Source organism: Trichomycterus rosablanca, chromosome 14 (genome assembly GCF_030014385.1).
Source record: "Trichomycterus rosablanca isolate fTriRos1 chromosome 14, fTriRos1.hap1, whole genome shotgun sequence".
Taxonomy (NCBI): Eukaryota; Metazoa; Chordata; class Actinopteri; order Siluriformes; family Trichomycteridae; genus Trichomycterus; species Trichomycterus rosablanca.
In genome coordinates this window covers 35,886,136-35,899,683 of record NC_086001.1, presented here as the reverse complement: position 1 = coordinate 35,899,683, position 13,548 = coordinate 35,886,136, and the positions used below count along the sequence as shown (strand labels likewise).

The 13,548-nt window shown below is 40.2% G+C and overlaps 1 protein-coding gene across 6 annotated transcripts in view; it reads right to left on the bottom strand.

Moving 5' to 3' along the window:
- Positions 1–13,161, bottom strand: part of rapgef2a (Rap guanine nucleotide exchange factor 2a) — a 52,591-nt gene extending 39,430 nt beyond the window's left edge. For all 6 annotated transcript variants that reach the window (XM_063008103.1, XM_063008106.1, XM_063008104.1 and 3 more), the window contains exons 1-3: positions 12,527–13,161; positions 489–559; positions 183–239 (exon numbers count right to left, since the gene is read on the bottom strand). In XM_063008103.1, coding sequence (XP_062864173.1) covers positions 183–239; positions 489–559; positions 12,527–12,595 — 197 coding nt within the window. In that variant the 5' untranslated portion in view covers positions 12,596–13,161. The remainder of the gene's footprint in view (positions 1–182; positions 240–488; positions 560–12,526) is intronic.
- Between the last annotated feature and the right edge of the window lie 387 nt (positions 13,162–13,548).

Below are 13,548 nucleotides of genomic sequence, written 5' to 3'. Positions count from 1 at the left end.
CCGAGTCATTTTAACTGAACTTAAAAAGTGAGCTCTAGACATCATTTAATTCCGAGTCATTTGATTCCGAGTCATTTGATTCCGAGTCATTTCTAGACATCATTTGACATCAGAACTCTAGATGTCATCTGTTCGGCACCTTCGGGACGAATCGGAACCACGTGTGTGTGTGTGTTACTCACTAGTATAGGACCTCGTTGGCCTCGTGCTGCTCGTACCGAACCATTTCACACATCAACCTGGAGGAGAAGATACAACCAGAGTGACGTCAGGTACCACGAACAGGCCTGTAGTTTCCCTCTCTCGAGTCTCTGTGCAGATCTGTTATAACATCTGCACCTAATTCCACTTTCTTTATGCTACTCACCTAGGAGCCACACGGGGCCATAAGTATGTGGACACCCCTGGAGTAAAACAGCTCAGGTGTCCACATACTCCGGGCAACACGGTGCGCTCGTGTACCGATATGAAAGCGGTCGGGGTCGTACCTGAGCTGGTGTTCCCTCAGGCTGGACAGCGCTTCCATCCCGTGCAGGTACGAGTACACGATCTGGAGGTCCTGCGGACACAAACCGAGACGCTCGGTGACGCGACCGCGGTAAAGTTTCGTCTCGTTCTCGCCCAATAAACACCAGAAAAATGAATAAAACTGAACTAAGTTGCGTTGAAAGCCTAAGGGAGCGTCTTAAAAGTGCATGAAGCCGAGTTGTAGTTATTACATAGCAGAGATGTCCGAGTCGAGTCACGAGTCGATATAATAAACACAAAATATATATTATAAATGTAGCATAGAAATAAAGAAATAATCTGTAAGTTCAGATAAAAACAACAACAGATTAGCGAGTGTATTTTACACAGCAAAATATCCATAACCGCTGCTTACCTGAGCTTCTGTTCTTCCAGATGCTATTACATTTATAAGCGTGCGTCCCATTAGGAACAGAATCCGTTATTTTGTAAATGTGCTTATAATTAAAACAGGAAGTGGTTAGAAAGCCGATCGAGCGTCTCATTACCGCGTCATCTGTGTGACGCAAACCGAAGAAATACTAACAATTACAATCGGAAGCTCTGATTGGTTTCTGTAGGAGTGTCCCATTCACCCCGGCTGTTCCGGTGAAGTGCACTACGTAGGGTACTCCACCGTTTTAAGTGAGATTCCGATCCGAAGGGAACGAGAATGTTCAAATGGAGTGAAGCGTGTAGGGAGTAGGGAGCGACGCTTCATCACTACGCCGGAAGCTGGCCGGAACATTGACACATTAAGACGGCCGGAGCGTTATTATCGTTAGAGAGCAGAATATTTATAATAATAATAATAATAATAATTATATAATTGTTACACGTAACTAATGTTAACACATGCTGACGCTAGAGACTCATGAGTCGAGTAATAAACGATGTAATAGTTACCACATACTACACTTACAATACAGAAATTAAATAATACAGAATTAAAAGTAAAAAATTAACAAAATGACACATAAATAAAGTCACATAAATATAATATATATATATATATATATATATATATATAACGAAGGTTGTAGTAGTTACCTAGTCACTTGCACGACTTACCCTAACTCCGCTTCTTGCACTTTTTAGACGCTCCCTTAGCATTTCAACGCAAGTTTACCTCACATTCACGATAAAAACGTTAAATAAAACTTAACATTCCAAACATATTTAATTGTACTTTGTTTCCTGTTTACTGCAGGAGTCAGTTTGTGCAGTTTTATTCATTTTTTGGAGGTTTATTAGCCGAAAACGAGACGAAAGAAGCTCGAATGTCAGATGATGTGAAGCTAACTGTACGGCTGTGGTGACGCCGGTTTCCAGAACATTCCATCCATCACGGAGCAAAAAAGCTTTAATTTTAAACCTTTAATCTAACTACAAACATGTAAAGTCGATAAAAAATGCACAAACTTGTTAAATATCGTCGAATATTTATGACATAAATGTTAAATCTTACTAAAGTTCACTCACACTGAGGATAGCATATTAGCCTACTGCTCTTAAAGCGACAGTCCTCAATTATACACCTTATAAACAATAATAAGCTTATTATTAACATAAATAGACCTCTAAATTCATAAATAACACATCTATATGTGCATGTATGCAGGTATCAGGGCTCACATTGTTTAATATAATACTAAATAAATGTAATATTTACATTTACATGCGATACGTCACGTATTATTCATATTCAAACCTCCCCTAAACTCAAACGTACCCTTTATTTATTTATTTATTTATTTATTCATTTACTTATTTAATTATACGTGGAATGACACGTTACGAATAATCTGAAAGCTCCACGTGTATCTGCGTTATCTGGATTCTCCTCCCTGTTTCACTTTTAAACTTGTGTTGCAGCTCGAGCTTCTGAGAATCAGAATCGGCTTCTCCCAGAGTCTAAAATAAAGCTTAACGTACTAAAGTTTAATGTAGTGAAAGAAGGAGACAGGAGCGCTAGACGTCTCTTTGTTTTAGTACGATAAGTCACGTTAAGCTTCTCGTGTGAATGCGCCGGTGCTGAAGGGAATACGGTATTCCGAGATCGAGCACCTCCACCATTAAGAAGCGCAGCTTTGTTATATTGCAGTGTGTTTATATTATATCTGTGTTATTTTCAGTGTAACATCCCAAACATCCTAATGGGAAAAAAATACCTCGAAACTCAACGTCTTTAGAACTCAACACCACTCCCAGAACCGACTGAGGTCCAGTTTCAAGGTGCCGCATGATAATATCACTACTATATGAGCGCATGACTTGTTTTTAAAGGGACGCACTATGTGCGCAGTTTTTGTCCAGCCATGGGGAGGGAGAACATGCAAACTCAACACAGGAAGGACCCGGATCGCTCCGCCTGGGGATCGAACCCGGGACCTTCTTGCTGTGAGGCCATTGTGTCCTACAAGGTGTCTACATACACTGTACTTTTGCCTATTTAGTTAGGGTGACACCCTTAGGGGGGTTGGTTTCGGGAGGGGGGGGGGGGGGTCGGGGGGTCTTCTGTGTTACCCTGTCCAAAAAAAGAGGGCATGTCCACCCTAATATAGTGCACGTGTGTGTGCGCAGTATTTACAGCTGGGGTTTCAACCTGCAGTTGCAGCCAGTGACCAGCAGGTGGCAGCAAATCCTTCTAAACCGCCCGGTTCCACACACCCACACCCACCCCCCCACACACACACACACACACACACACACTTTCCTTCTTTATTTTTCCACGGCGCACTCGACACACCCTTCCCATGACGCAACGCACTTCAGGTCAGCTCTTAACAAGAACAACATGTTCGCAGGTCCAACAAGAGACCTTCTCAGACGTTCCCCTCCCCTCCCCTCCCCGTTCTCTGCCAGCCGGCGGGTGCGTCCTGCGCCCGCCATGGGAAAAAGTGAGAATCGGGGCGAGATGGAAAGTAAAAACCCGCAGAAACAGAACGCTGGTGTCATCCTGGACATCCCACGCGTCGTGCAACCCGAGAGAACTTCTCTCATTTTCTGTTCTCGCTTCTGCCTTTCCGTCACGTGCGCCAAATCCCCACAGACGGGTTACCGAATCCTGCCGAAAGCCCTGCTGGTTAAGCTTCAGTCGGTATGTTGTGTATTGATACAGGAAGTTCGGTCAAGAAGCTCGTCCCGATACTTCTGCCATATTATAGTGTAACCGGGCACAAATCCCCACAGACACACTCCAAAACCCTGCGTGAAGCTTTTCCCAATAGTGGGTGCAAAGATGTGATTCAATTTGGGACGGGATGTGCAAAAGCAAAGGGCTGGGAAAGACAAATAAGAGACACAGAAACATTCACAGCTGTGACGGAGACTGTGGATATAACGGAGATAGCGCAGAAATATAAACCAACCGTGATTTTATTTTTTTATTTATTCATATTTATTTATTTATTCATATTTATTTAATTATTTAATCTTGTTTTTCAATATTTAATTATTATTGTTTTATATTTACTTATTTATTATTGATATTTATTTTGTTTTTTACTTTACTTTTTATTTAAATTTTTTTATCTATTTACTTATTTTATATGAAAATATTATTATTACTATTTATTTAACGGTTTTTAATTTTTATTTGATTATTATTCATATTTATTTAGTTTTTTACTTTATTTACATTTTCTTATTATTACTGTTAATTTAACATTTTTTTTTCTTTATTTCATTATAATTGTTTTTTATTTGTTTATTTATTATTATTTATTTTGCTTTTTACATAATTTTTTATTTTAAATGTTTTATTTATTTACTTATTTTATATTAAAATATTAGTATTAGTATTTATTTAACGGTTTTTAATTTTTATTTGATTATTATTCATATTTATTTAGTTTTTTACTTTATTTACATTTTCTTATTATTACTGTTAATTTAACTTTTTTTTTTTTTTTTTTCATTATAATAGTTTTTTATTTGTTTATTTATTATTATTTATTTAGCTTTTTACTTAATTTTTTATTTTAAATTTTTGATTTATTTACTTATTATTTAGTATTTTAATATTATTATTACTATTTATTTAACGTTTTTAAATTTTTATTTGATTATTATTCATATTTATTTAGTTTTTTACTTCATTTACATTTTTTTTATTATTACTATTAATTTAACATTTTTTATTTTTATTTAATTATAATTATTTTTTATTTGTTTATTTATTATTAACATTTACTTTGTGTTTTATTTAAAATGTTTATTTATTTATTTTTAATATTTACTTTACTTTTATTTTATTAACATTATTTATTTATTTATTTGCTATAGTGTAACAGGGCACAAATCCCCACAGACACACTCCAAAACCCAGCGTAAAGCCTGTAGCTCTGTGGAAGCCAAGAACGTGAGGAATGCGGGGAGAGTAAACAAAGCAAAACTCAACAATGAAACAGTGTGTGTGTGGGTGTGTGTGAGTGTGTGTGTGAGTGTGTGTGAACACACTCCGCAGGACCAGACTTCCTCGAAACCAAACTTCACGGACCTCGCTTCGTGGACACGGATCCTGGGAATCGATCGAATCGATTCGATTCCCGTGACTCACACGATTCAGTCAGTGAGTGCGTTTCTGATGCAAATGCTGGATCGTCACGCTACGCTCTATCTGTTCCTCCACCGCTCTGTTCGCCCCGGTCGCTGTCGCACCGCCGAGATTAACGAGTCACGAACGAATCGAATCATATTAAGAGAAAACAAGTCAGCACTTGAATTCGTCCTAGGAAACGAGTTTAGGGAAGGCCGGACACGTTCCAGACTGCGGTTCCCGAAAAGCGCCGCAGCACCGACCGAATTCCCAGAAAAAAAGAACGTCGGCATCTTCGCCAGCGGAAAACCGGAGCGGATCGCGCCCGGCAACTCGAGGCGCGACATCGAACTCATCCGAGTGCCTTCACGCCCCCCTGTGGGTCCTAACGGCATGGCAGGGGGGCATTATCCTGCAACCCGTGCCCTCCAGTCCATCTCTACAGCAAGCGGACCAGTTGCAGATCTCTACAAAGCCGCCACAGAGGATTCGATTGGATGCTCCTTGGGGGAGGCTTTATCTGACGGCAGCTCAGCGGGCCGTGAGTTCGAATCCCAGAAGAATCCCTTAAAAAAAAAGACCTTTAATTTTGCAATCGATTTGACACAAAGCTCATGATCAGGTGTCCACATACTTTCGACCGAGAAGTAGAATTCAAATCTGATAACATCTAGTTTCGCGTAGTTACCCGGTCGAGCCAGTTTTCCTATCAGGAAACGATCCGATCCGAAAAATTCCCTCGGTTGAAAACATGACCAGGTCACCAGATCTTCTTTGGACTCCTTTTTACTAAATGCTAGAACGGACCTAGTACCGATCCACAGCCCGGCGCTTTTCCAGCGTAAGATCGAAGGTTCTCTCCGGAGCAGAAAAATCGGTACCGATCCGGTCGCGTGAACCACGAACCTGCGACGAAAGCAAGAGAACCGCGGTAATGAGCGGTCATCGGCGGTCAGCCACACCCACGTCCTCGTACGTAACCTCCGGGCTTTAAACCCGGCGGGATCGGACGGATTACATTTTTTAATTATTAAAATTATTTTGGTTTTATTTAATTATAATTGTTTTTTATTTGTTTATTTATTATTAATATTTATTTTGCTTTTTACTTCATTTTTAATTTTTTATTTATTTACTTATTATTTAATATTTTAATATTATTATTACTATTTATTTAACGATTTTTAATTTTTATTTGATTATTATTCATATTTATTTAGTTTTTTACTTCATTTAAATTTTTTTATTATTACTGTTCATTTAAATTTTTTTGGTTTTATTTAATTATAATTGTTTTTTATTTGTTTATTTATTATTAATATTTATTTTGCTTTTAACTTTATTTTTTTATTTTAAATTTTTTATTTATTTGCTTATTATTTAATATTTTAATATTATTATTACTATTCATTTATTATTTAAAATTTTTATTTAATTTATTATTAATATTTATTTTGTGTTTCATTTTAAATTTTTATTTATTTATTTTTAACATTTACTTTATTTTTTATTTTATTTATACTATTTATTTATTTATTTGCTATAGTGTAACAGGGCACAAATCCCCACAGACACACTCCAAAACCCTGCGTAAAGCTTTCTCAGATAGAGAAGAGCCAATAGTAGGTGGACAGATATGATCTGGGACAGGACGGAATACTCAAATCATCACGATCATGTCCTGACGTCCACATACTTTTGGCTATATAGTGTGACGTTACAAATCCCGACAGACACACTCCGAAACCCTGTGTACAAAGAGATTGCCGAGGGGACCCGGCGGCTAAAAGCGGGTACCAGGCGGGCGAGCACGCGCGTGTGGAGGGCCGAGAATAATCCGTCGCAACAATAGGAGGTCGTAGGTCGCCCGCGTGTCGGCCACCCGCGTGTCGGTCACCCCGTGCCGTGAGCGCCGAAATATCTCAGACATCCCCCCCCCCACCCCCGACGCGCTCCAGCTCTGAACGAGGGCAGCAGCTGTACCGGACGGATCTGACCCCTGACCCCGCATAACACACATTCCCAACGCTCGTGAGTCAGGAATCCTGCCGTGTTACCGTTCCCAGTTTGGGGGATTTCAGTCGCTGGCTGATTTTAAGGGTTCGCGTGAATGCGCTTGTGTCGGTGGGCGAAATGTATTTTCTCACGCGACCATAAACTCGCCTCGTAAACCGTGTAATGTCAACAAATAAAATGTATTTTAGCATTTTATATTTGATTATTATTTATTTATTAGTAATTGTTTTTATATTTTACTTACATTCATTTTATTTTTTATTTTACTGTTATTATTTATTTTATTATTCTTTTATTTATTTATTTATTTATTATTAATATTTTTAGATTTTATGTATTCTTGTTTTTTATTTACTCATTTATTATTAATATATATATTATTTTTATATTATTATTACTATTTATTTAAAGTTTGTCATTTTTTATTTAATTTTTATATTTTATTTCTCATTAATATTTACTTTATATTTTATTTATCGTGTTTACAGTTTTTCATTAATTATTTACTTGTTATTTTGTATTTTATTATTATTGTTTTTTATTGATTTATTAATATTTACTTTATGTTCTTTATTCTGTTTACATTTTTTATTTATTTACTTACTAGTTATTTATTATTTTATTATTATTATGTATTTAAAGTTTTTCATTTTTTATTTAATTATTTGTTTAATTTATTTATTAACTATTAATATTTATTTGATTTATTATGTATTTTTTATTATTAATATTTAGTTTTATTTTATTTACATTATTTATTTATTTACTTACTTCTTGTTTTTTATGTTATTATTTTGATGTATTTAAAGTTTTTCATTTTTTACTTAATTATTTCTTTTATTTATTTATTAACTATTAATATTTATTTGATTTATTTTTTATGATTAATATTTAGTTTTATTTTATTTACATTATTTATGTACTTATTGCTACATTTAAGTGCCTCACGGAACCCTGACGCTCCTCCCTTTTTTCAAACGAGCCGACCGCTGTCTGTGTAGGCGCCCGGCCGGGTGATAGCGCGGCTGAGATGTCGGCACTGGAAAAAGGTGGTGGAGTCCCACCACCACCACCACGCTTGCCACTGTTGGACTCCCGAGCGAAACGGTTAACTCTCTGTACGTTTGGGATTGTGTGTATAGATAGATTGAAGTGGAGCGAAAATGCGGTAACTCATCGTTAATTCCGAACCACAGCGGAAGCTAATAAGAGTGCAGCGCTCGAGAATAGCTGTGTGTGTGTGTGTGTGTGTGTGTGTGGTTTGGGTGCAGACCAGCACTGACACATGCTTTCTAAAAGCAGAGGAACAGAAACACACACAATAACCCCGGCGCTCGCTTTATACAGGTGGGAAAACGAACGTTTCTGCATAACCCACCTCAGTACGGCTGTTTGGGGTTTTGTTTTTGGTTTTGTAAAACCGAAGCTCGGTGTTTCTGGGAAAACAGAAGAGATACGGCAGGTGAGAACTGGAACCGAGTCCAGGGAACCGAGTCGGTTCCTCTTTCTGTAGCGCTGTGCTTTCTTGTGTTTGCTAAAGGAACAGTGACAGACGTCAAGGACTTCCTTCTGTACGACTCGGAGGAACCGGCATGGACGAGAGGAGCTCAACATGATCAGCGAACAGAGACTGAGGCGGCGCGGCGGTAAATGACATGACTGGCTGTGTCTGAGGGTGGGGGTGGGACGGCTGAGGCCCTGCGACAGACTGGCGTCCATTCTGGGTTCTGGGAGGGCAGGACCCAATGCGAACCCCCAGCTGTGCTGGACTGGTAATAGAAAGGTCGCTGGTTCAAGCCCCATCAGCCATAACATTAAAACCACCTCACTGTCCATGTTATCAGCTCCACTTACCATATAGAAGCACTTTGTAGTTCTACAATTACTGACTGTAGTCCATCTGTTTCTCTGCATGCTGTTCTTCAATGGTCAGGACCCCCACTGTGGTGGTGTGTTAGTGTGTGTTGTGCTGGTATGAGTGGATCGGACACAGCAGCGCTCCTGGAGTTTTTAAACACCGTGTCCACTCACTGTCCACTCCTACCTAGTCGGTCCACCTCGTAGATGTAAAGTCAGAGACGATCGCTCATCTATCGCTGCTGTTTGAGTCGGTCATCTTCTAGACCTCCATCGGTGGACACAGGACGCTGCCCACGGGGCGCTGTCGGCTGGGTGTTTTTGGTCGGTGGACTATTCTCGGTCCAGCACTGATAGCATTGCTGATCATGAATGATCCACCACCTAAATAATACCTGCTCTGTGGGGGGTCCTGACCATTGAAGAACAGCATGAAAGGGGGTAACAAAGCATGCAGAGAAACAGATGGACTACAGTCAGTAATTGTAGAACTACAAAGTGCTTCTATATGGACAGTGTTTGTCCCGAGACGTTTCCGAATCCCGGAGCGATTGTTCCCCGACTCCTTTCTTTCCTCGCGCCGTTTCCTTTTCCTGTGCCGACGCAGCGTCTGAGGAAACGCCGTTCCCCGCTACGCCTCTCTTCACGCACACTAGCAACCCAAAGGTCGCTGGTTCAAGTCCCACTAATGCCAGGTTGCCAGTGGTGGGCTCTTGAGCGAGGCCCTTCATTCGATTGCTTTTTTAGACTGCATACTGTAAATGTAAACACACACGCTCGTGTGAAGCTTGCTCGACTGTAAACGGCGTCGCCAGAAGTGTACGGACACCAAGGCATGAGCTCGTGAGACGTGTCGAAAGCATACCGCTAGCGCGTGTGTGTGTGTGTGTGTGTGTGTGCAGGATGTGAACGGATGCCTCTGCGGCTCCGCGCTCCGAATGCGCGCACTTCACACGGGCGCCTCCGAAAGTATGTTTGCCCGCGCCCGATTTAGCTCGCGAAACGTAGCGAATAGCGGCAGAGTGACTCATGCGGCGGGTTCGGAGCGACTTCCTGCGTCGTCTTCGCCGGCTACGAGGCCGTGTGCTTTACCCACAATGCCGTGGTTTAGTGTTTCGCACGACAAGCAGACTGTTTACATATGTCATTAAACAATCTCTCGTCGGTGGTCAGCGGCGAGCTGTAAAAACAGCGCGGCGAAGCGGTGAATCTATCCTCCATACACTGTGTGCAGAATTATTAGGCAAGTGAGTATTTTGACCATATCATAATTTTTATGCATCTTTTCCAACTCCAAGCTGTATAAACTTGAATGCTTATTGTATTTAAGCACATCAGGTATTGTGTATTTGTGTAATGTGATAGGGTGTAGCCTAAGTAGATCAACACCCTATATTAAGGTGTGCATAATTATTAGGCAGCTTCTTTTTCTTAGGCAAAATGGGCCAAAAAAGAGATTTAAGTGACTCTGAAAAGTCAAAAATTTTAAAATGTCTTTCAGAGGGATGCAGCACTATTGAAATTGCTAAGATATTGGGCCGTGATCACAGAACCATCAAACGTTTTGTTGCAAATAGTCAACAGGGTCAAAAGAAACGTGTTAAGAAAAAAAGATGCAAATTAACTGCCAAAGATTTGAGAAGAATCAAACGTTAAGCTACCAGGAACCATTATCCTCCAGTGCTGTCATATTCCAGAACTGAAACCTACCTGGAGTGCCCAGAAGTACAAGGTGTTCAGTGCTCAGAGACATGGCCAAGGTAAGGAAGGTTGAAACCAGACCACCACTGAACAAGACAAATAAGTTGAAGCGTCAAGACTGGGCCAAGAAATATCTGAAGACGGATTTTTCAAAGGTTTTATGGACTGATGAGATGAGAGTGACTCTTGACAGACCAGACTGATGGGCCCGTGGCTGGATCAGTAACAGGCACAGAGCTCCTCTTCGACTCAGATGCCAGCAAGGTGGAGGTGGGGTACTCCTACGGGCTGGTATATAAAGATAAGCTAGTTGGACCTTTTCGGGTTGAAGATGGACTTAAAATCCACTCCCAAACCTACTGCCAGTTTTTAGAAGACACTTTCTTTAAGCAGTGGTACAGGAAAAGGTCTGCATCTTTCAAGAAGACCATGATTTTTATGCAGGACAATGCTCCATCGCATGCATCAAAGTACTCCACTGCGTGGCTAGCCAGTAAAGGCCTAAAAAATGAAAGAATAATGACATGGCCCCCTTGCTCACCTGACCTAAACCCTATTGAGAACTTGTGGGCCCTTCTTAAACGGGAGATTTACGGTGAAGGAAAACAATACACGTCTCTGAACAGTGTCTGGGAGGCTGTGGTTGCTGCTGCACAAAAAGTTGATCATCAACGGATCAGGAAACTGACAGACTCCATGAATATAAGGCTTATGGCTGTGAATGCCACATGAGCATCGCCAGTCAGCTGATCGGTTCCATTCCTGTCTTGAGTAACGAGACGAGCAGCTTCCGCTTTTGCTTCTCGAGGCGTTTTGTTCACGTCCCACTGCACGTCGTGCACGGAGGAACACACTACGCTCCCTGTATTCCTCCGAGCGCGAACGCGAGTATCGAAAACGTGCTCAAAAAAAGCACCCGGGTGGCGCAGAGGTCCGAAACCCAGTCCAACAGACACGATCGGTCGTGCCTGTGGTTGGGAAGGTCGGACGGGGAGCGGCTAATATTACATTTTTACTTTTTACTCTTATAATAAACAAAAGCACTTTGTTTTCGATTGTGCTGAAGGAAATGTAACAATTTAAGCAAAAATTATAATATTTTAAAGGGAAAAAATGTCAAATAAAATCAAATAATAATAAATAAATAAGTCAACAAATGCTTGATTAGCAGACCCATTAGCACCGTATTACTGTACTTAATTAATTAATTACAACGTACTTACTAATTTATAACTTTTAAATTCAATGTGTATTACTGTTAAAAACATAAATACGAATTTCAATATAAATAAAACTAATATAATTTCATATAAATATAATTCTCAATTAGCGTGAACTGCTATGAATATAGAATATAAATATAACTGCTGTGTGAAGCCGTATCCCAATTCGCTCACTTGCAACTATAATGCCTACTAGTTAGGGTAGTACGAGGGACTGTTTCTTCTATCACGGAGTGCACTAAAAAAGTAGGGATGAGGAGGGAATGAGGAGGGAATTTGGGACGCACCCACTGAGTCACAGGGCTAAAAGCGAACGCATTCCAGCCACACCAAAAAACCTTTAAAAAAAAACCCTAAAACATCCGAGATTCAGTTTAATTACTATTTAAACACATTATTGTGTATGTTTATATACATTTAAACAACATAATGTTGAATAATGTGGTGGTTTGTGTGCTTTTTTATGAGGTTTTAAAGTAAAACGAGCTAAAACAACAAACCTAATATAAGTAAGAATCTGAAGTAACGGTACGTTAGCTTAACTTGCTAAATTAGCTTAGCAAACTCCGGTATACAAAGCTACCATACGGCTCAAACATTATCGCGTAATAAACACGTTTTTTAATAGTAAAATACAAATAAATGGAACGTTTTATTCATTATTAATTTAAGTCTTTCATACCTGTTGCGTCCGCTCGCTCGGGTTCTTTATAATCGCCTGACGAAAACTGCTGTCCACATAAGACGCCATTCTGCCTTCTTTTATTCAAAAATAGTCACATAAATTATAAAAAAATAACTCGTTTAAATTGTGAGCATCTCGTTTAACTTGTTTTCCTCCCTCACGTTCAGGAGTTCTCTATTTTCCTTTAAAAAAAAGTCTTTTTTTTGTTTGTTTAGTCCAGGCCGCTTATAGAGCCGCGGGCTCGAGTTGTTCTGGGTGGCCGAGAACCTGCAGGCGTTCCTGGCGCAGTGCTCACACCGTAGTCGCGCGTAATGCTGTTGTTATTATTATCGTGTTATTACTCCAGTGTTGATCCATCCCAGAGGTGTAAGTCGTGAGTTCCTCAAGTCCTAAGAGCAGCAATCTAACGGGAACTGGTTATGCCCCAGCACAGAGAACGTTCCGGTCATGTCCCCATACTGGTCCCGTATTTTTTTTTAAAGTAAAATTAAAATAAATCCGTCATCTTCTGGGTTCTGAAGGATGATGGAGAACTCTCGTTTGTGCTGAAGCTGGATGAGATGGACGGGTGGAGCTGATCTGAGCTGAGCTGAGCTGAGCCGAGTTGAGCTGAGACTGTCTATGCGTACAAGGAGAAGATAGTGGAGTCAGCGGCGCTGTGATTCAAAGCCAAGAGCTGCTGTACTGATTTTACAGCTCCATGCTGCCCCACTGTGGATCCTTCCTCTCCTGATCAGGGTTGAAGTGGGTCCGGGATATACCTGGAACTGGAACCCTCGGGTGCGAAGCTGGGACGCAGACTGTCCAACAGTCCAACACAGGGTGACACAAGTGATGATACATCCAGTTTACGCATTATTGGAACTCCGGCAGATTCACTTTCTTTTTCGCAAACCGGTCGTTCCTCTTTCGGGGAGCCAAAAACCCCAGGTGGACACAAAAATGAAGAACCGCGTACAGACCACGTTTCCTGAAAATAGTCTAGATTCTTTACTTTACTGTTGCCCTCAATACACTCC